This window comes from Salmo trutta, chromosome 1 (genome assembly GCF_901001165.1).
Source record: "Salmo trutta chromosome 1, fSalTru1.1, whole genome shotgun sequence".
NCBI lineage: Eukaryota > Metazoa > Chordata > Actinopteri > Salmoniformes > Salmonidae > Salmo > Salmo trutta.
In genome coordinates, this window is record NC_042957.1 from 28692180 (window position 1) to 28714767 (window position 22588).

Here is a 22588-nt window from a genome sequence, read left to right on the forward strand (position 1 = left end):
TCCTCGGTTGCAACACTCACTCCCGAGTTCCAAACTGCCTCTGGAAGCAACTTCAGCACAAGAACTGTTCGTCAGGAACTTAATGAATTGGGTTTCCATGGCAGCCGCACACAAGCCTAAGTAGCCGCACACCATACTCAATTCCAAGCGTCGGCTGGAGTGGTGAAAAGCTTGCCGCCATTGAAGCTCATTCTGTGGAGTGATGAATCACGCTTCATGGTAGTCTGACGGACGAATCTGGGTTTGGCGGATGCCAGGAGAACGCTACCATAGTGTCAATTATGAAGTTTGGTGGAGGAGGAATAATGATCTGGGATGTTTTTCATGATACGAGCTAGACCCCTTTGTTCCAGTGATGGGAAATCTTAACGCTACAGCATACAATGACATTATAGACGATTCTGTGCTTCCAACTTTGTGGCAACAGTTTGGGAAAGGCCCTTTCCTGTTTCAGCATGACAATGGCCCGTGCACAAAGCAAGGTCCATACAGAAATGGTTTGTCGAGATTGGAGTGGAAGAACTTGACTGGCCTGCACAGAGCTCTGACCACAACCACATTGAACCACTTTGGGATGAATTGGAATGCCGACTGCGAACTAGGCCTAATCGCCCAACATCAGTGCCCGACCTCACCAATGCTCTTGTGGCTGAATGGAAGCAAGTCCCCGCAGCAATGTTCCAACATCTAGTGGAAAGCCTTCCCAGAAGAGTGGAGACTGTTATAGCAGCAAAGGGGGGGACCAACTCCATATTAATGGCCATGATTTTGGAATGAGATGTTCGATGCACTGGTGTCCACATACTTTTTGGTCATGTAGTGTAGCTCACGGCATGCCGGGCAAACTCAATCAAGCGTTCCCCGTGCCCAGGTGCGACACTCCCAGGTTACTTCCCCATTTTGACTGCAACAATGGTACGTTCTTAAATGTTAAATCCCTCTCAAGAATGGCTGACTGTGGCAGGTGGCAAAAATGACGACGGGAGTTGGGAGAATGAGTAGCAGGGACAGTGCTCTCTTTTATTCGCGACCTCGTTTGAGGTCAAAGAAGAAAGCAGGCAACGGGAGTACACACATGAAAGCTCAAACACGGGGATACTAGACTTGAGTGACAAAGTCTTTATTCTCAACCTATGGCAGCTGGATCCCACGTCTCTCTTGAGGGTTGGGAGCACCTGCCGAACCTTGTTTCAAATTTGTTCCTGCAACTCACTCTGGACAAGACACAGGTAATGTAAAACTTTTTTATTTATATTAGTAGTATTAGACTTTAGTATTTTTTTTAGATGGACCCGAGATATGCTGATCCTTTTTTGTGAATGAGTCAAGTTCACGTTCATCACTTGTAGGCTTCTCCTCTTTACACAGATGTCATTTGGAGTCCCGTTTACCACCGCCAACTGCTCCATCACAGCCAAGACTGCACTGTAACCGGTCACTCCAGGAGAAGCTGTTTGCAGAAATTCCGTTCCCATCGCGCAAGCACTGGACCCAGTGGCTGGTTCTGGAGGAAATGTTTCATCTGCCCTCAATGAGGCTGCCCTGCTCTGACATAGAGAGCTTATTGGGAATTGAGGATGTGTTGGAAGGTCATATCCAAGGTGAGTTAATTTATTTTGGGAAGTTGTAAAGTTCTATATATATTGGCAGTTTGGCGCCGAAGAGTTTCCACCCCTTGTCTTATAGAGCCACCGAACATGTGTTTTTCTGTTGCTCATTAGAAAAACACGATTTTAGTCTTAGAGGTTTTCCTGTTTGATTAATGTTTGTCCCCAATGACATACTGTAGATGCGGAAGCCTCGTTCACTTCCTCAAAATCACCAGAATGAATTTAAGAACAAGAAATCTGTAATAAATTTGACGTTTTTGCTGAGTATGTTTTAGTTGCACATTTTACATTTAAGGTGTTTGGTGCAGTATTTCTCAAGTAAACAAAATGTACGATGTGTTGTCTAATGTAAACAAAGTCTGGCTGCTGGGCAAGTCTGTCTCGCTGTTTATGCTATTGGATAGAGAACAATCATCGCAGCTGTTCACCCATGTTGGTGGGCAAAATGTACATCCTCAAATCAAAACCCAACCTTAATTTACCCATTGTGACCCATTGTTAGCCATAATATTTTGCCATGGGCAAAGAGAACAATTTGCAGTTGTATAGCTTATTTCCTGCAATACTAAACATTTTGCCATGGGGCAGAGGAAAATGTGTAGTTTTATATCTTATCTCACGCTATTCTACACATTTTGCCATGGGCTAAGAAAAAATTTGGCATTTTTAAAACTAAAATACAGGTGTGTTGTCTGTGATAAAATGCACTGGATTATGAGGTATCTTGCTTGCTAAATGAACAGATGAAATAAGCAGTGGCATGGTGCATATAGCCATTGAAGGACAGTGACATATGTGTCTTTCAGTTAGATATTTTTGGCAACCCATCCCGTGAGAGTGAATGACATTCCGGCTAATCTGTTCTGTTATATTTAATCTAATCTGATTAAAACAGTGCACTGTTTGCCATGAATTATATCTGATTGTGTTTGCATGTTTAGGTAAAAAGTCTAATGTCCTGTTTGGAACACTGACAAGTAAAGACTAATTCTATTGTCTGGGTTTGCCTCTCCAGAGGCCTACGCCCCTGCTGCCGCACATATTGTCCTGAATGAAAATTTGGCAGGTAGTGGAGGAATGTTTGTCACTTGAATATTGCAACAGTGTTTTGTTCTTATTTGGCAGACAAAGATGATGATGAGGGAAACATCCTGAAGTTTGAATGGAAGGAGCTGTATTACTTGGCTCTTGAGCAGTAGTGGAAAAAGTACCCAATTGTCATACTTGAATAAAAGTAAAGATACCTTAATAGAAAATGACTCATATAAAAGTGGAAGTCCCCAGTAAAATTCTACTTGAGTAAAAGTCTAAAAGTATTTGGTTTTAAATATACTTAAGTATCAAAAGTAAATGTAATTGCTAAAATATACTTAAGTATCAAAAGTAAAAGTAAAATTATAAATAATTTCAAATTCCTTAAATTAAGCAAACCAGACGGCAACATTTTCTTGTTTTTTTATTTTACAGATAGCCAGGGAACCACTCCAACACAGACATAATTTACAAACGAAGCATGTGTGTTAAGTGAGTCTGCCAGATCAGAGGCAGTAGGGATGACCAGGGATGTTCTCTTGATAAGTGCGTGAATTGGACTATTTTCCTGTCCTGCTAAGCATTGAAATTGTAACTACCATAGTACTTTTGGGTGTCAAGGAAAATGTATGGAGTAAAAAGTACAATATTTTCTTAAGGAATGTAGGGAAGTAAAAGTAAAAGTAGTCAAACATATAAATATTAAAGTAAAGTACAGATACCCCAAAAAACGACTTAAAGTATTTTTACTTAAGTACTTTACACCACTGCTCTTGAGCATCACGGAAGCATTGCCAATGTTTTCCAGGATGTACTCAACCAACTACAGAACTATGGTAGGTCATATGTGATCCCGACTGTGGCGATGCCTTCTATTGTGCAGGCATAACCACGCATATTTACATAGAAAAAGCCTAAACGTCCCTTGTCTGACACAAATGTTGACTAAAATGATTTGAACTTCCTCTGCCTATTGTCCATGGGTTGGTCCTTGTGTGTCAATTTGAGACAAAATATCCACAGGAAAATATTGTTAAACAGACTTCAAAACACAGGTCTCTGTGGGTGCCAATCAACATTTGTTTGCTTGTGACCTAAGGCACGTGCACAAGACTGTGAATTGTTATCAGTCTGATTTATTCGGCAAGGCCATATGGGGCATACCATTTTTTTTAACTTTTGCGGGGATCAATTTTAGGACTAGTCTGCTTTCCACAGCCAGTTATGAATTATAATTAGATTCTTCACTGTGAACGCAATGGGATTCAAAGGTGGTAATGTCCTTTATTGCCTGCTATGAGCTGCGTGCCAGATTTGTTATACAGATGGACTTTTTGGCAGTGCAGATGTTGACTGTTGTGCTGTGGCTATGGCCAAGTTATGTGTGAATCCTGGCCAGAAATATGGCTGTTCCCAATGGATAAAGAAAATAAGTTTAGTTATTTTTCAGTAGTTTGACACCACACCTGTAAGCAATGAGTTGATTTAATCCTCAAAGCAGAGCCCTCATCTAACTCATCATACCCAATCTTTAGAATGCTGTACTGGGAAGCTCGACATTGCCATTTTACCCTGGAGAACCTTTTGAGCTGTATCCCCTTGCAGGATTTTGGTTTATTACAGGCAGTCTGTCTATGATTGAAGCCATCGAGGAAAAAAAGGTTATCCAATTTTTTGCACTGCTGAGTCGCTTCAAAGTGTTTTTATCGGCTGGTGATATGGGGAGCGGAAACTAGTCACAAATGGTTTCAGTCTCCGAGCTGTCTTCCTCCGGATTATTATGTTATACTGTACCCTCCGAACTGGAGCCCTTCATACACCATCTGAAATCAACTGCATTGGCCTATAGGCAGGGCAATGTTAATGGAAGCTAATGACCTAAAGGCTTCCCTTACTCGTATACCGTATGTTCAATTTCATGATCCTAAAATACATTTGACAAACTCTACATTTCTGTAAGTGGCAGACAGGAATCGATCTGTGTTCATTTAAAAATGAGTCCTGTTTTCCCTGTAGTTTTTGGTCTCCGCTAGATTTAGATGGGGACTGTTGTGGCGTTATCCATGTATTGGAGCATAAACGCAATTTCATCCATGACATGCAGTGCATCCACTTGTGCTAAAGGTTTCTACCCTGAAGCAGGCCTCCCCCCCCCCCCCCCCGCTCTACCAGACCACCGTGAGCTGGATACCATGTTCAGTCATTACCCCCAGTGTCGATTCCAGTGGCTCTTTACCTACTGGCTGTTCCGCCAGCCGTCGTCCTTCGACAGGCAGCTCAGGGCCATCTACCTACAGTGGCGGAAGCACAGCAAGAGGAAGATGGCGTCCTGGGGAGGCACGCTGTGTGACGTCCGCTACCTGGCCTCGCTCTAACGCATCCCCACCGACTACTGGAGTGGGAAGCTGGCCCGGGGCGACGGGACTGTGGGTGAGTAACGCTTTGAGATGTTACGCCTCGCCCTATACTTTTATTCTACTTTATGTTAACGTTATGTACAGTCATGGCACTCTGATTCGATTGACTGCGCTGAATGGATCAATCCTTGTGCTTACTCTGGATTTGTTTTAGAACGGCGCCCACTCTTGGGTGCTCATAAATACTCTACACTCATTATGGTTATATTCAATTTCTATGCCCCAAGAATAATATCATACCACCTTGACTTATGACTGGTAATGGTATCATTTCTTTCTACATTATTAATTGGATGCAGTGATTAGGGAAATGAATAAGCCTCTCCCTCGACACTCAGGCTCTTCTATAGAGCGTTACCCTGTGTTCTGCTCCGCTATCTGTCGTACTATGACAGGTCTTGAACAAAGGCCACTGGCTTTCATGCCAAGTGTCTATTCTCCTTCCACCCAGGAATTCAGACGGTGGAGAACTATTTCTCCATGTGCAATCCACTGGTGGCCTTAATTGTAAGTGCATTCCCAGCTGATACAGATACTGTGCCTATCGGCATTTTGTCTGGTGGTAATGGGGCTATCTTGGCAAACATGCCAGTGGTCATGTGGTGTCCCGTATACAACAGGAGTTCCCTGATCCTGGTGCAGAATACACAGGGTTTCTCCCTCCCCATATTAACTGATACCATTCAATAATAAAAAAGGACAAAGTAAAAGTTGTCTAGTAAAAATGTGATGCCTTCTGCCAGGTCTATCTCCATTTAGAGACATCTCCAGTATCAAGCCCATCTGGACTTTGACAAGCATTGGTGAGCAGGCAAGAGTTGAGGCAGGAGGTGAGGTCTTTGCCAGAGCCCCAGTGATGGCTATAGCAGCATAGATCAGCTCCTGGCCCCTGTTCAAAGATACTGGTCGGTCGGTCGGTCGGTCGGTCGGTAGGTCGGACAGACAGACAGACAGACAGAACACTGATTTACATGATCAATGGCAGTGGTGAAAGAAGTACCCAATTGTCATACTTGAGTAAAAGTATAGATACCTTAATTGAAAGGTACTCAAGTAAAAGTGAAAGTTACCCAGTGAAAAACTACTTGAGTAAAAGTCTAAAAGTATTTGCTTATAAATATACTTAAGTATCAAAAGTAAATGTAATTGCTACAATATACTTAAGTAGTAAAAGTAAATGTAATTGCTAAAATATACTTAAGTAGTAAAAGTAAAAGTATGAATAATTTCAAATCCCTTACATTAAGCAAAGCAGATGGCACCATGTTCTTGTTTTTAAAATGTACAGATAGCCAAGGGGACCACGCCAACACTCAGACATCATTTACAGATAGCCAAGGGGTACACTCCAACACTGAGCCATCATTTACAAACAGCCAGGGGTACACTCCAACACTGAGACATCATTTACAGATAGCCAGGGGGACCACTCCAACACTCAGACATCATTTACAGATAGCCAAGGGGTACACTCCAACACTGAGACATCATTTACAGATAGCCAAGGGGTACACTCCAACACTGAGACATCATTTACAAACAGCCAAGGGGACCACTCCAACACTGAGACATCATTTACAAACAACCAGGGGGACCACTCCAACACTGAGACATCATTTACAAACAGCCAGGGGGACCACTCCAACACTGAGACATCATTTACAGATAGCCAGGGGGACCACTCCAACACTGAGACATCATTTACAGATAGCCAGGGGGACCACTCCAACACTGACATCATTTACAGATAGCCAAGGGGTACACTCCAACACTCAGACATCATTTACAAACTATGCATTTGTTTTTAGTGAGTCCGCCAGATCAGAGGCAGTAGGGATGACCACGTGTTCCCTTGGTAAGTGCGTGAATTGGACCATATCCCTGTCCTGCTAAGCCCTCTACATGTAACGAGTACTTTTGGGTGTCAGGGAAATGTATGGAGTAAAAAGTACATTATTTTCTTTAGGAATGTAGTGAAGTAAAAGTTGTCAAAAATATAAATAGTAAAGTACATATACCACAAAAAACTGCTTATGTAGTATTTTAAAGTATTTTTACTTAAGTACTTTACACCACTGATCAATAATGGTTATGATTAGCCTGGGGGAACCAACCTGATTGCTTCATTCACCTTTCTGTTTCCCTTCAGATATCATAAGTGTGCAGTGAAATAGAATGGTGAACACAGCGATCAGGCTGATTCTACCAGACTAGGTTATGCCCTGGACGTTGATGAGGGCCTCCTTGTTGGTCTTCTCTGTGCTGCATATTCGGCTCAAACTGGACATCTCTTGAACAACTGCAGCAGGCAATCTTATGAGATGGTGTTGACTGGGGAGAGCCTGTGACAAGGTGATTTATATTAGAGAGCCAAGTGGTAAATTGCATTTTGGTTCTAAAGAAAGGACAACGCTAATGCACTTCACAACCAAAATGACTACTAGTTGCATCTTCTTGGCTGGGGAATTGGCCTACTATTTTATCAAGCTGGGTATTGTATCTTTGAATACAACTTTTCACATAACACACTACCTGTCGTCGATGAAGCAGTCTTTCATCAAGGCAGTAACTCCGGTCACTATCAGAGGCCTCATAATGATGTGTCCTTTTCATAGGAGTTGAGGGAGACTCTGGCAACAACGGAGGTGGTGTCACAAGGGTACTTGTCACATTTCACACTTTCATTCTGAGGTCTTGCCTGACAAGCTGTGAACATGGTAAGTGAACAGTGAATGAAATGATTTTGAGGTTGCTAAACCATTGCAATCACATTGCTGGACATGTTATGATACCCACCGTTGCTGCTTCTGTTAGGTCCCAGCATCATTCATGACCAGGGGATCACTCTGGCACCCAACTGTCCACTTTGTCTAACAGAAAAACAGGTTAAATGATTGTCATCATCCTTCAATAATAAACGTTGCTCGAGGAACGTGATCTCGTTTGGAAGCTAATTCTATGCTTTACAGATGTAGACTGACTAGCTCCAGATTGGATTAGATTCAGGCCAGTGACGCCGTTACACTATGCAACCAACCAATGGCCCTATGGCCCTGTGTTGGTTTGAGTTTGTTGCTGCTAGTTAGTACACTGTTGTAGTCACATGAGTTAGCTAGTACCACCATAGTTGCAGCCAATATTTATATGTGCATTAAATATGTTTTGCACCTCAGGGAATAATGTGACTGTTTTGTCTAGATTACAATTGCTAACTTGGAGTGGAATGAACATAATTGGTAGGAAATAACTTTGCTTTATTACTTTCGATAGTGCATTTTGCTGGTTATAGTGATCCTGGTTTGAGTCCATGCTCTGTCCAGCCAGCCGCGACCGGGAGACCCATGAGCGGTGACCGGGAGACCCATGAGCGGTGACCGGGAGACCCATGAGGCAGCGCACAATTGTCCCAGAGTCGTCCGGGTTAGGGGAGGGTTTGGCCGGCAGGGATGTTCTTGTCCCATCGCGCACAAGTTTGTCAAATAGCTAGTAATGCTAATGTTAGCTAGCTAAAATATGGTGGTCCCCTCTATCTTAGTTAGCTGGATAAAATTATAGCTACTGTATCTAAAGTCAATCTGGCCACATCACAATCACGACAAAAGGTTTTTCTACAAATGATTTACCTTTTGAAATGTTATCGTGTTTCTAAGCCAAATCCGAGTTGTATTGAGGTAGGCTAAAGCTACGTAGGGTGGCTAACGCTAGCAAGGTGGATAATGTTAGCTAGGCTAGTGGTTAAGGTTAGGGTTAGCTAACATGCAAAGTAGCTAAAAAGTATTAAGTTGTAAAAATTGTCTGTAATGACATTTCAAACAGGCAACATTTGGGTTGCTAGACGTTCGCGATATACGCCCAATCATCCACCCTGACCAACCACCTTACTTTCGTTTTGGCCTTAAGTAACCTGTCTAAAGTAACCAAACCAAATTTAGCATATCATACTAATTTTAGTATTTTTCTTTACCGCTTTTTCATGATATCCAATTTGTATTTACAGTCTTGTCCCATTGCTGCAATTCCCCTACAGACTCAGGAGAGGCGAAGGTCGAGAGCCATGCGTCCTCCGAAACACAACACTGCCAAGCCACATGGGTCTCCCGGTCACCGCTCATGGGTCTCCCTTAGACCGCTGCGCCACTCGGGAGGCCCTAATATTTACTATGTTACGACTAGTCTATGAGACCAGGCTGGTGCATCCTGCTGGAGGCATGCATTGCATGGTAGGGCTTTTCAGTCTCAAATGGCTGTGATCCTTTGAACACGTTGGTTGGGGGTAATGAAACAACTGAGCCCCATTTAATGAAGCGAAGTGGGCAGCTGGGGGATTAGCACGTGGAGCTTGGCAAAGGCGGACTAATTGTAATCCAAACCCAACCTTAATTTACTGGATGTGATGCAGAGGTTTCAAATTCAGTTTTAGACTAGACTGACTTTGACCAAAATTATCCTATTTATACTTTGTAGTCAGTTTTGACACCAGAATAAATGTCTCTGACTCGATGCCACAGGTCGATTTCAAAGGGATTAGTTGGTTTTTAGGGGCAGTCACTCTTTAAATGACTACATTTCAGAAAACATTAGTGGAGTGTAATGTGTAAGTGCACCTACCGAAATGAAAGCACTCGTTGTGTTTTTGTCAACACTATTGAAAAAAGATGAGACTGACTCTTTTCAACATTATGGAGGACAATGATAATTTCCTTTGCCAAAACTGCTTGTATACAAATGACATTTTTGGCATCTATTCAGTGGTGTCTTTAGTATTCCATCAGTGTGCATCTCTTTCCGTTAAGCATCTCCAGATCATCAGCTCTGTGTTGGTGATTTCACAGGTCACAGCTTGAGCAGGCTGCAGGAAGCGCCTAGACCCATGTAATGTCCTGCTAAATGGATTATAGACATATCAATATATGTCCCACTCAATTACACTTCATGTGTGAATACAGGCTAGCTGCAGGCTTGTACTCTATAGCAATAGCGAGCAATACAGTCAAGGACAGTGTTATCAATACAATTTATACAAGCATATTGGCATTTGGCACATTAGTGGTTTGTATAAGCAATTATGGATGGGATTGTTTTTTCCCAGCTAGTTTACTTGATGTATAGAATTGGAAAAGCACTTAACTTTGGCATTAGGAATTCGCTTGGATGACAATGGCATATAGGCTGCTGTAGTGTTTGATATTCCTAAATTCTACTGTTTGATTGTCTGATGGATTAGTGATTGACTGAGTGCAGGTGTAAGAGGACACCCTGGAGGGCGTGTACCTGCTGCTGAGGGAGATGCAGGAGACCCTGGTGGAGCACAAGAGGTTCTGGCAGGTGGCCAAGGTCCAGATGGCCCAAGTGTGCACCCTAAAGAGACCGCCATCAACTGGAAGATAATCGAGACACTGCCCTACTACAAGAATGTGATTATTACACTGAAGAAAAATATAAGTGCAACATGTAACAATTTCAAAGATTTTATTGAGTTTCAGTTCATATAAGGAAATCCGTCAATTTAAATTAATTCATTAGGCCCTAATCTATGGATTTCATATGAATGGGAATACAGATATGCATCTGTTGGTCACAGATACCTTAAAAAAATCAAAGGTAGGGATGTGAATCAGGAAACCAGTCAGTATCTGGTGTGGCAACTGTTTGCCTCATGCAGCGCGACACATCTCCTTCGCATAGAATTGATCAGGCTTGTGGCCTGTGGAATGTTGTCCCACTCCTCTTCAATGGCTGTGCGAAGTTGCTGGATATTGGCGGGCCTCAGGATCTCGTCATGGTATCTCTGTGCATTCAAATTGCCATTGATAAAATGCAATTGTTTTCGTTGTTCGTAGCTTATGCTTGCCCATACCATAACCCCACCAACACTATGGGGCACTGTTCACAACGGTGACATCAGCAAACCACTCGCCCACACAACACCATCTGCCCGGTAGAGTTGAAACCAGGATTCATCCATGAAGAGCACACTTCTCCAGCATGACAGTGGCCTTTAAAAGTGAGCATTTGCCCACTGAAGTCAGTTACGACGCCAAATTGCAGTCAGGTCAAGACCATGGTGAGGATGACGAGCACACAGATGAGCTTCCCTGAGACGGTTTCTGACTGTTTGTACAGAAATTCACAGTTTCATCAGCTGTCCGGGTGCCTGGTCTCAGACTATGCCGCAGGTGAAGAAGCTGGATGTGGAGGTCCTGGGCTGGCGTTGTTGGACTTACTGCCAAATTCTATAAAATGACGGAGATATATTATCATTAAATTCTCTGACAACAGCTCTGGTGGACAGCATGCCAGTTGCACGCTCCCTCAAAACTTGAGATATCTGTGGCATTGTGTTGTGTGACAAAACTGCCCATTTTAGTGGCCTTTTATTGTCCCCAGCACAAGGTGCACCTGTGTAATGATCATGCTGTTTAATCAGCTTCTTGATATGCCACACCTGTCAGGTGGATGGATTATCTTGGCAAAGGAGAAATGCTCACTAACAGGGATGTAAACAAATTTTTGCACAAATAAGCTTCTTGTGCATATGGAACATTTCTGGGATATTTTATTTCAGCTCATGAAACATGGCACCAACAATTTACACGTTGCGTTTATATTTTTGATCTGTATAGTTAATCAGATCCAGATAACTAATCAAGGTTAGGCTTGAGCAGTATCCAGATTGTCATACCGTCCTTGTGCCATCCCAGGACTACACTGAGCCTCTGTAGTCCGAAGGTTAGTGTAACAGTGTAGGTTCCGTCCCTCTCTTCGCCCCAACCCGGGCTCGAACCAGGGACCCTTGCACACATCAACAACTGACACCCACGGAAGCATCGTTACCCATCGCGCCACAAAAGCCGCGGCCCTTGCAACGCAAGGGGAAACCCTACTTCAAGTCTCAGAGCGAGTGATGTCACTGATTGAAATGCTATTAGCGCGCACCACCGCTAACTAACTAGCCATTTCACATCCGTTACATTAGCAAACATGTAAAATCCCATAGCGGATGCTAGCAAAATGCTAATGAGTGCATGCAAGCATATTATAATATAAACTAGTGGGACGGTGTGGTGAAAGCACGTTGAGGTCAAAGCAAATAAGTGGTTGCAGTTTAAAGGCCCAGTGCAGTCAAAAACTTTTCCCTGTGTTTTTATGTATATTTCCACGCTGAGGTTGGATTAATACTGTGAAAATGATAATGCCCTTTTAGTGTAGGAGCTGTTTGAAAAGATTACCTGAAATTTCTGCCTGTTTTGGTGGGATGGAGATTTGGCCTGTCTGGTGACATCACCAGGCGGTAATTGGTGAATGGACCAATAAGAAAGAGTTCCAAATCTCTCTACCAATAACAGATGATTTTCAGTTTTCCCCTCTTCACTCAGACCACTCCCAGACAGTCCCAGTGAAATTCTGCTTGAGAAATTGTTCTTTGCTAAGGAGCTATTTATCCTTCTTTTTGACCGTTTGAATTGAAAAGAAGCACCGTAAGGGACTTAATTGTTATCCAGAAATGATTTAAATTGAGATAAACCTGCTGCATTGGACCTAAAAAAAAAGTCTAAATTAAATATTAAAATATAAAACGTATTTCAAAATACCCCGGGATACGGTATATATGGCATACCGCCTAACTCTTATGCGTTTCAGATCCTATTGAGAGGGAATATGGAGCAATACTGTTAGTTGGTTAAAAACTCGTTAGCTATGCTTTGAAGCCTGGGGAGACAGCGCTGTGTATCAGGGCACAGCTGGTAGCTTCAAACACATTGCCTGCAGCGCAGGACCCAGCACTATCCACTGTCAGTCAATGATATGTTTGAACTTCAAGACTGCTCATCCCCCTCAACCTATACAGAGGAGTTCAACAGAAGCACATAACTCAAACTCAGAGCCTGAATCTTTTACCCCAGAGTTGAATTACAGTTTTCCAGGATCAGTGTGTTTTTTCCCTGCCTTCTTAAAGTGGTAATCTACAATTCAAACCACAACTAACTGGACACCCCGCCATATATTTAGCAGACAGTTTAGGGCTGTGCCTGGAGACCATTCTCAAATTAATCTACAGAGCTATGAATGCAAGAACCATCCATGAGATTATAGTTTTAACCATGTTTTGAAGCTATACAGTGTTTGTTAACAAGCATATTTTCGGGTTCTGATGACGTTAGACAGTTGAACTAAATTCCGGAGGCAATTATTTCATTTAAAAATCCAAACAGGGATGTTGCAATCACAGATTGCTCCTTTTTTAAGTGGCAGGACTAAATGTAATAACTACTTGTGAATAAAAAATCTTTCACCATGGTATTATCAATGTAATATTTTAAATGCCCTTAGTATTCAGAGCCTCCATCCTGTCTGGGCGAGTCATTACATATTCGCTTAATCCAAATTTAAGGCACTGTGGAGAGAATAACTTGAGCTCTTTGAAAGTTACTTTGGGCAGTTTTTTTTTCTTTCCTCTAAGAGATGACAAATTGCCTTCATGGAGTTATCCATTTACTCCGTTTTCTTGCACATTCTGTTGTTCTCCAGTCCCTATGTGGTTTGATAATGTGAAATTCACCCCTGCTTCTAAAATAATGATGCTCACTGTGGAGATTGGATGAAAGAAAAAATGAAAATATTGCTACTCCAAGGTGTCTCAATTCAGGGCAACCCACCTATTCATGAATGGATATTCTGTTCTTGTTTCACCCTTTCATTAAGTCTTTCATTTGTATCAGGAATATGACCATTTTGGAATTGCTAAAACATTTTTGCCATGCATTTTCTGTCATTACTTGATATTCATTCATATTAGCCACATGGTCATTAGAAATGTCTGAAGTGCATCTCTGTGGTCATCCCTCAGGCTGTACATAGTGTCAGGCAATGCGGTGTACCGAGGGCACGTGCAGGGCTTCCTCCAAAGGAAGAGGCTGGTCCATCACTGGATCTTCCTGGAGCAGAACTCCTAGGTTCACACGGGTGCTGCCTGACAACCTCTACCCTCTGCTGGAGTTTGACACCAAGATCTCCCAAGGTAAAGTAGAACCTCAGTTCTCCAGTATGTACCCAGAAACCTCTATTATCATTATATACTCACCCTATCAGCTACAGAAAACTCTGTTCTCCAATATGACCCTGCTATCAGCCACAGAAACCTCTGTTCTCCAGTAAATACCCACCCTATCAGCTACAGAAACCTCTGGTCTCCAGTATGTACCCACCCTATCAGCTACAGAAACCTCTGTTCTCAGTATATACCCACCCTATCAGTTACAGAAACCTCTGTTCTCAGTATATACCCACCCTATCAGTTCCAGAAACCTCTGGTCTCAGTATATACCCACCCTATCAGCTACAGAAACCTCTGTTCTCAGTATATACCCACCCTATCAGCTACAGAAACCTCTGTTCTCAGTATATACCCACCCTATCAGCTACAGAAACCTCTGTTCTCAGTATATACCCACCCTATCAGTTACAGAAACCTCTGTTCTCAGTATATACCCACCCTATCAGCTACAGAAACCTCTGTTCTCAGTATATACCCACCCTATCAGTTACAGAAACCTCCGTTCTCAGTATATACCCACCCTATCAGTTACAGAAACCTCTGTTGTCAGTATATACCCACCCTATCAGTTACAGAAACCTCTGTTCTCAGTATGTACCCACCCTATCAGCTACAGGTTGTCTTAAGATTTCCTTCTTTTGATTTCTTCAATGTTGTCCTTTCTCGTTCAGGTTCTTACTAGTTTTACTTGTGGTGCTAATGCAGGGGTTTCAACCTTTAAGAATAGCATGATGATTTTGATCATAGTCAGTTTTAACAGGGGGAAATCCCCTCCTCCAGGCAGCCAGGGTGGGAGGTATTTGAATATAAGTGGTTTGACATCATTTACCCTGAGCTGTACTACAGCCATCCATCACTGGCCCCAGCCATGACAGTTTGTCAAAATGCTGTACATTTTTTGTATTAGGATTTAGTACCTGAGCCTGCCCACGGCTGACTGACCCAAGTGATAGACGGACACAACCAAAGGGGCCATTTGTCTTGTTTACAAGCCTCAAATTATGGCGTCGCAGGTCTGTGTTCTTTCTGGTGCAGATGTAATGCTTCCAATACACACCCACATACACAGCAGCTAACCTTTGCTTTTACACTGTTCTCACTGTATTCAGTGTTCCTAGGAGGGTTTCCCGTTGTGGATGGCTGTAGAAATGCTTAAAAAAAATGTCTCATTCACAAGTGTGCATCTGCCAATATTATGGTCCTGCTGTATCCATTTTTGATTGGAAGATGTGGTGTTTGCATGCATTCACTAAGGTTAGCATGTTTTTGGGGGTTTGTTTCCATTTTGCCTCTAGTTGGCCTGTGGTTTCTGTAAGGTATTGAGGGGATTCTATTAAGCTGGCCCGGATGGGCGTCGTTTGCACTGGGTGGAAAGTGATAGCATTCATTTTGGAAGGGGCTGCCTCCCTGGGCGTGAGCTGGGTGCCCCGCTCTGGCTGACAAGAAAAGTCACGTATATTAAGCACATGGAGAAATGAGTAGGATTCTGCATGTTCACATGTGATAGTGTTCTTATCAAAAGCAATCTGCCATCCCAATGAAAACTAGTTGGAGGTGGGGAATAGAGGGAGAGGTTTAATTGATTTATTTTTGGAGGGGGTGGGTCTCGGATGGTTGAGGGGCAGCTCTCGGGGAACTGTGGGGGGATCTTGGAGGGCTGGTGGCCTGGCGGTTGGGAGCTTGGACCGGTGGCCGATGGGTCGCTGGTTCGGGTCCCCGTTTTTGACTTGGTGGGAGATCTGGCTATGTGCTCTTGGGCAGGGCATTGACCCTGGTTGCTTCTGTGGGTTGCTCTGGACGGGAGTGTTAGATGACTGAATGTAATGTAAATGTTGAGCGGCTTCACTGCACGTAGACTGTATGTATGTTTTAATATTCAATAATAAAATAATTAGGGTTTAGCCAACAGATGGATTAAACTACTTTGACGTTTTTGAACTGATCGGGCCATTCCCCTCAAGTTGTGGTAGTAAATAGATTTCAAATGCTAACAATTCTTGGCCAATTAACGACAAAGGCTAGAAACGTGTGACAGCGCTGGGTCGCTGTATAACCAATAAAACACAACTCATTGACTAGAACTGTGATCTGTTTCAGGTTCTGAATCATCTGATTATTAGAACGGCGGCCTAGAGGGAACACATACAAACAGTTATAGAAAAATATTGTATTTGCAATCTGTACAAATAACATATCAAATGGAAAAATACTTGTTAATACATTTAGGAACATCGTATATAAATAGACCTTTGGCATTCATAAAATCTAGCTGCAAAACTAAAAGCTTAAAACATTTAGAAACCACAGAAATAATCCTACGTACAATAAAGCCAACCAGTGGCTCAAAGTCCACAGTGCACAGAGAGACAGCCATGAACAACCACACCTTTCCCTTTAGATGAGTCGACAACACCAGTCTCACCATAGACTTACACCGTCACAATGGATGCCATACTTACAGTGCCTCACCGTTCTGTGCATCCAAGTACATTCTTCTTCAGGTTTCACAAGAGCCTGCTATGGTCTTTATTTACCTGAGTGGATATGTATGCATCGTTTGTGGCTATTGCTTAGCAACATCTTTGTCAACATACAGACGGTACAATGTAAGATGGTAATCATACATTGTAAGAGAGTCAGATAGTCCTATTTACATTTACATGCAGAATAGTTACACTTCTCCAGACACTATTCATGTCAACAGGGAGGAACATACAGGAGCTCTTATCTGCTGCATAGATTTGTAAAGGCACAGAAGAACAATATCTTACATCTGCTGCTGATAACAATGTGAGGCGCTGGCTGGTGCATGGGACGTTGCATAGTATTTTACAGTTTCCATGTATCACTTAGGGCTAGATTTAAATCCGCATTGTGGAAGATCCGCAGTATCGTACGACTGAAATGTAAAAAAGCCATTTCCGACATATGCAGGGTTTACCGTGAACGCAGTTTCCGCGAGTGCAGAAACATTGGTTTTAAATCACAATCACGCTATACTGCGGTTCGGCGTTAGCGAGACTGCATATGTCGGCTCGACTGGAACATAGTCAAAACGTTTGTTCCATATCTTATAGCCTACCAAAACGTTTCTTACATAGCTCATACTGTACACGTTTCCTTTTTAAGATTGGTAATACAACAGTAGAATAGGATATCCTACTCATGCAAATTGTTCTTCGCCACACAACACAATGACTTAAGTCCACATTAAAACATGTCACTTCGAAACATGCACTAAATTAGCTATGAAAATGGATATTGTCATTTTTAACAACTTATTACCAGGCTGAATTACAGTATCTGTAGATCGTTTTTTTAAATAACATGTATAACAGTAAATTCACTTTCCATTTAGTTAAAGATCAAGCATGAGGATTATTCCTATGACAAATAGTGGGAACGACGGCAAACAAATCAATGAAGTAAAACAGGAGAATGTGAACCAACGATCACACCATGAATCCAATAGACTAAAGGGTCCCCTCTACTGTGTGGAAGAGGTTGGAGGAGTAGAGTGGTCAGGAACCTTGCCGTATTACGTGCTCCTATATTAACTGACTGGATGGATACAACTACTAGCTGAGTCAAGTCCCAGTGGGTAATGTTCTGAAGGCCTAGACTGTAGAAGTGCCATGGCAATTTTGCCCTCGGTTGTTTTTGCATTTGTTCTACTGTCTCAATCAAATAGGTGTCTATGGAACTCAGGGGAGACGATACTGAGCCCTGACCTTACCATGGAGATTCCTAACTTCGAAAAACAATTCCTGAATTTCATTTGGCTAGAAAGACACCTGAATATTACCTGATGGGTTAATATATTGCTTAAGATGTTCAACAACAATACAACAACAGCCAATAATATAACTGAGGGTGTAATTGCCATGCTATCGTTTCCTTATCAACATCAGCATCCTAATAACCAGTCTGGGAGTGTTATTCACATCACTGAACTCACACAGAAGAAACACCCATATTAAAAAGGAACTGGAAACACCACAATGGAGCGGATATGTCGTGAAAGGAAGAAGTGCCACTATGCAGTGTCGACCTGCAACTATGGGCAGCAGCTGAGAGAGGGAGAGAGAGAGAGAGAGACGTTTGGGGACAATGTCTTTGGATAACACGCGTTGTGGAGATGATTTGTGAGAGGAGAACCATTGGTTGCCGTTGGAGACGACTTAGGAAGGGGACAGCTGATTGCTGGAGAAGCTGTCACACAGAGGCACTTGACAGAGCAGCAGTGAGAGTCATTTTCCTACTGGCTGGTGATTGTGTCGGAGGGGCCAAATACACACCAACACACACACATACGCTCACACACTCATACTACCTTCTGTGCATCTGTGAGGGTAGGGGTCTCCAGGTTTAAATACACAAGTCTATGCGCATGAACCAATGTACATGATCATGTAGGAATTCTTTCTAGTACACAGGAAGCACGATCAACATTTGAAAAATCAAAACATCCTATTTAAAAAGACTGTTCCTTGTAAACTTGATTCACAGCTTGGTCCTACGTTCAGAAAGCTGGCGATAGACACCTCCATCACGTAGAACTGGATAAAAACCTCACGGCCGCTTGACACTGTACCAGGTTTATTATTCCCTTTTTAACACTGTACTTCCTGGGTTTCCTCCAATCAGGATTTGTCCTGTCCTCACTGGCTGTGAAACAGTAGCCCTGGGGAGAGGGAGAAGGAAGTGGGCATGCTGACGCTGTGCAGTGACAAGAGAAGAGGGGCGGTCAGAACCCCCCGTGGCGGGTGTGTCATTGTCATTGCGTCACACAGTTGTCGCCCACGTCCTGTGCGTAGCGGTCGGAGATGGCGGTGCGCAGGTCGTCAATGTCCTTCCTCAGCTGGCCAACCTCCAGCAGCTTGGCCCGCAAGTTGTCCTCCACCAGGGAGTTGTCATTCTCTTCCCCTGACATGCTCATCGCTACGGGGGTTAAGAGAGAGAAATACACCGTCAGGAACCAGAGACCACATCAATGAGGCAATACTGAAATCTATCTGATGGGCTTTAGTTCACATCTACCATTGCAGGATTTCAACGAGCAGCAGGTGTGTGACTTAGTGAGTGTGAGATATGCTACATTATGAGATAGTAAGTGTATGAGTATCTTTTGGCAAGTGTGTGTGTATTTTTTATTATAAACTGGGTGGTTCAAGCCCTGAATGCTGATTGCTCTAATTCTGTCGGTAACCAGTTTATAATAGCAATAAGGCATCTCGGGGGTTTGTGGTATATTTCCAATATACAGCGGCCAAGGGCTTAGAACAGCCATATACCACACACCCTTGGGCCGTATTGCTTAATTATACTGCGGCTGTGTGAAAGGCTCTGTTCAGTGTGTGAGTATAGAGAGTGTATATTGTGTATGTGCTAGGGATGGGCATTTTAAATATTGTCACTATTAGAATAATATCGCAATTTTCTTTTCTCGGATATCCGGATAGTCGGAATACATGTGTTTCCTGAAACTTTTTTCTTGTTTGATGCGCGACAGCATAGACGATGCTGCTCTGCTTGTGCAGCAGGGCGGGGAAAGGGCAAGGGCCTGTGCCTGTTGGGAGGGCGAGAGAAAGAAAGTAGCCATACTCGCACTAGTTAGACACACTTGTTGCTGCCATAGGTTTCTATCATACAATCGATGCAAATAAGCTATTTTTTATGGGGCGCACGTCATAAATACTACATTCAAAAGTTTGCTGTTTTATTAAATTAAGAATTTCATGGTACAGCGCATTTGGAAAGTATTCAGACCCCTTGACTCTTTCCACATTTTGTTACGTTACAGCCTTATTCTAAAATGGATGAAATTGTTTTTTCCCCTCAATCTACACACAATAGCCCATAACAAAAAACGGAAATATCACATTTACATAAGTATTCAGACCATTTCCTCAATAGACGGCTGAGCATTTATTTATTTTATTATCCATTTTAGAATAAGGCTGTTGAAATGTTGAAAAAGTCAAGGGGTCTGAATATTTTCCGAAGGCATTGCGTATATATATTTTTTAAAGGAATACTCTCTCAAGTAATTGAATACTAATGTCTGTTAGGATATTCGATTAACCGTGCCCATCCCTCTCTCTGTGTGTGTGTGTGTGTGTGTGTGTTGGCATAGTCCTATTTGAACCTTGAAAGGCTTTGTCTGAATTAAATACTATTATCCATGTGACATGGCTACATACAAGTACTGTATATACAGTACAGTACATTCAGAACGTATTCAGACCCTTTGACTTTTTCCACATTTTGTTACGTTACAGCCTTATTCTAAAATGGATGAAATAAAAAAATGTCCTCATTAATACCCCATAATGACAAAGTGAAAACAGGTTTTTAGAAATGTTTGCAAATGTATTAAAAATTAAAAAACAGCAATACCTTATTTACATAAGTGAACAGACACTTTGCTATGAGACCTGAAATTGAGCTCAGGTGCATCCTGTTTCTATTGATCATCCTTGAGATGTTTCTACAACTTGATTGGAGTCCACCTGTGGTAGATTCAATTGATTGGACATGATTTGGAAAGGCACTCACCTGTCTATATAAGGTCCCACAGTTGACAGTGCATGTCAGAGCAAAAAACAAGCCATGAGGTCGAAGGAATTGTCTGTAGAGAAGAGTACCAAAAAATGTATGCAGCATTGAAGGTCCCCAAGAACACAGTGGCCTCCATCATTCTTAAATGAAAGTAGTTTGGAATCACCAAGACTCTTCCTAGAGCTGGCCGCCCGGCCAAACTGAGCAATCCGGGGAGAAGGGCCTTGGTCACTCTGACAGAGCTCCAGAGTTCCTCTGTGGAGATGGGAGAACCTTCCAGAAAGACAACCATCTCTACAGCACTCCAACAATCAGGCCTTTATGGTAGAGTGGCCAGACAGAAGCCACTCCTCAGTAAAAAGCACATGACAGCTCGCTTGGATTTGCCAAAAGGCCCCTAAAGGACACTCAGACCATCAGAAACAAGATTCTCTGGTCTGATGAAACCAAGATTGAACTCTTTGACCTGAATGCCAAGCGTCACGTCTGGAGGAAACCTGGCACCGCTCATCACCTGGCCAATAACATCCCTACGGTGAAGCATGGTGGTGGCAGCATCATGCTGTGGGGATGTTTTTCAGCGGCAGGGACTGGAAGACTAGTCAGGATCGAGGGAAAGATGAATGGAGCAAAGTACAGAGAGATCCTTGATTAAAAACCTGCTCCAGAGCGCTCAGGACCTCAGACTGGGGCGAAGTTTCACCTTCCAACGGGACAACGATAATTAGCACACAACCAAGACAACACAGGAGGTATTTCGGGACAAGTCTCTGAAGGTCCTTGAGTGGCACAGCCAGAGCCAGGACTTGAACCCGATCGAACATATCTGGAGAGACCTGAAAATAGCTGTGCAACAATGCTCCCCATCCAACCTGACAGAGGGGATCTGCAGAGAACAATGGGAGAAACTCCCCAAATACAGGGGTGCCAAGCTTGTAGCGTCATACCCAAAGGTTCATCAACAAAGTACTGAGTAAAGGGTCTGAATACTTATGTAAATGTAATATTTACGTTTTTTATAAATGAGCAAAAACTTCTAAAAACCAGTTTTTGCTTTGTCATTATGGGGTATTGTGTGTAGATATTATTATTTTTTTTTTTTTGAATAAGCCTGTAACCTAACAAAACGTGGAAAAAGTCAAGGGGTACTGAATACTTTCCGAATGTATTGTATAAAATGTGTAATTGATTGGAGAAGTCAAATTGCTTTGAATCTTTGAAGGAAAGATGTCTAGTAACGAAGGAATGAAGCAGTGTCTTCTTTCTCCTCTGTTGCCTGAAGCCTGAAACCTGGGTAGTCATCACTTTAAAACATCATTTTTTTAACCCCCAACACGCTGCCTTCACTTCAAAGGCTGACAATTTCTATATCTTGAGAAAACATCATTAGCTATCGGCCTCATAAATATGGGAGCCGGCTAGCCCACCAGGAGGTTCAGCCTCTCTGATCTGAGCTCTGACTGGAGGCGTAAGGATTTCCGTCTAGCTAAGCTAGCTCTAGCTACAGTACAGCCACTGCTGCACTCCGTCTGCTCCTTTCACAGCTCCAAACCAACGCAATTACAAAAGATAACGATTCCACAGAAAAGGGAAAATCATTTTCTCTGGCTCTGCGTCAATAGTTTAGACTCTTTTCAAATGCTTCCCCATGATTACAGTTAGTCCAATTGTTTGAGTAATTGCCACAGTGCAGCAGGACCAATGACGTTTAAACCCTGGATTGCTGATGCTATGTATTGGCCATTGAACGGCTTTGAAGCCACCAGTTGGCCAAATTGGCACGCCTTAGTAGGAGCAGTCCTCCATAGGAATGAATGGAATTCTACAGTATTTCAATGAAATGTTTCAAGGACAAAAATCTATGTATTTAGGATTTTTGTTGTTGTATCGGGGACAGTAACATCAGTAACAAC

The 22588-nt window shown here is 42.7% G+C and overlaps 1 protein-coding gene and 1 pseudogene across 3 annotated transcripts in view; one reads left to right on the forward strand and one right to left on the reverse strand.

Moving 5' to 3' along the window:
- Positions 1-833: 833 nt before the first annotated feature.
- LOC115189601 (uncharacterized) lies at positions 834-14259 on the forward strand (annotated as a pseudogene).
- A 2007-nt stretch (positions 14260-16266) lies between these two features.
- The window catches only part of LOC115193286 (centrosomal protein of 85 kDa-like), a 70849-nt gene continuing 64527 nt past the window's right edge, over positions 16267-22588 (reverse strand). For all 3 annotated transcript variants that reach the window (XM_029752092.1, XM_029752090.1, XM_029752091.1), the window contains one exon: positions 16267-19055. In XM_029752092.1, the coding sequence (XP_029607952.1) occupies positions 18892-19055 (164 nt within the window). In that variant the 3' untranslated portion in view covers positions 16267-18891. The remainder of the gene's footprint in view (positions 19056-22588) is intronic.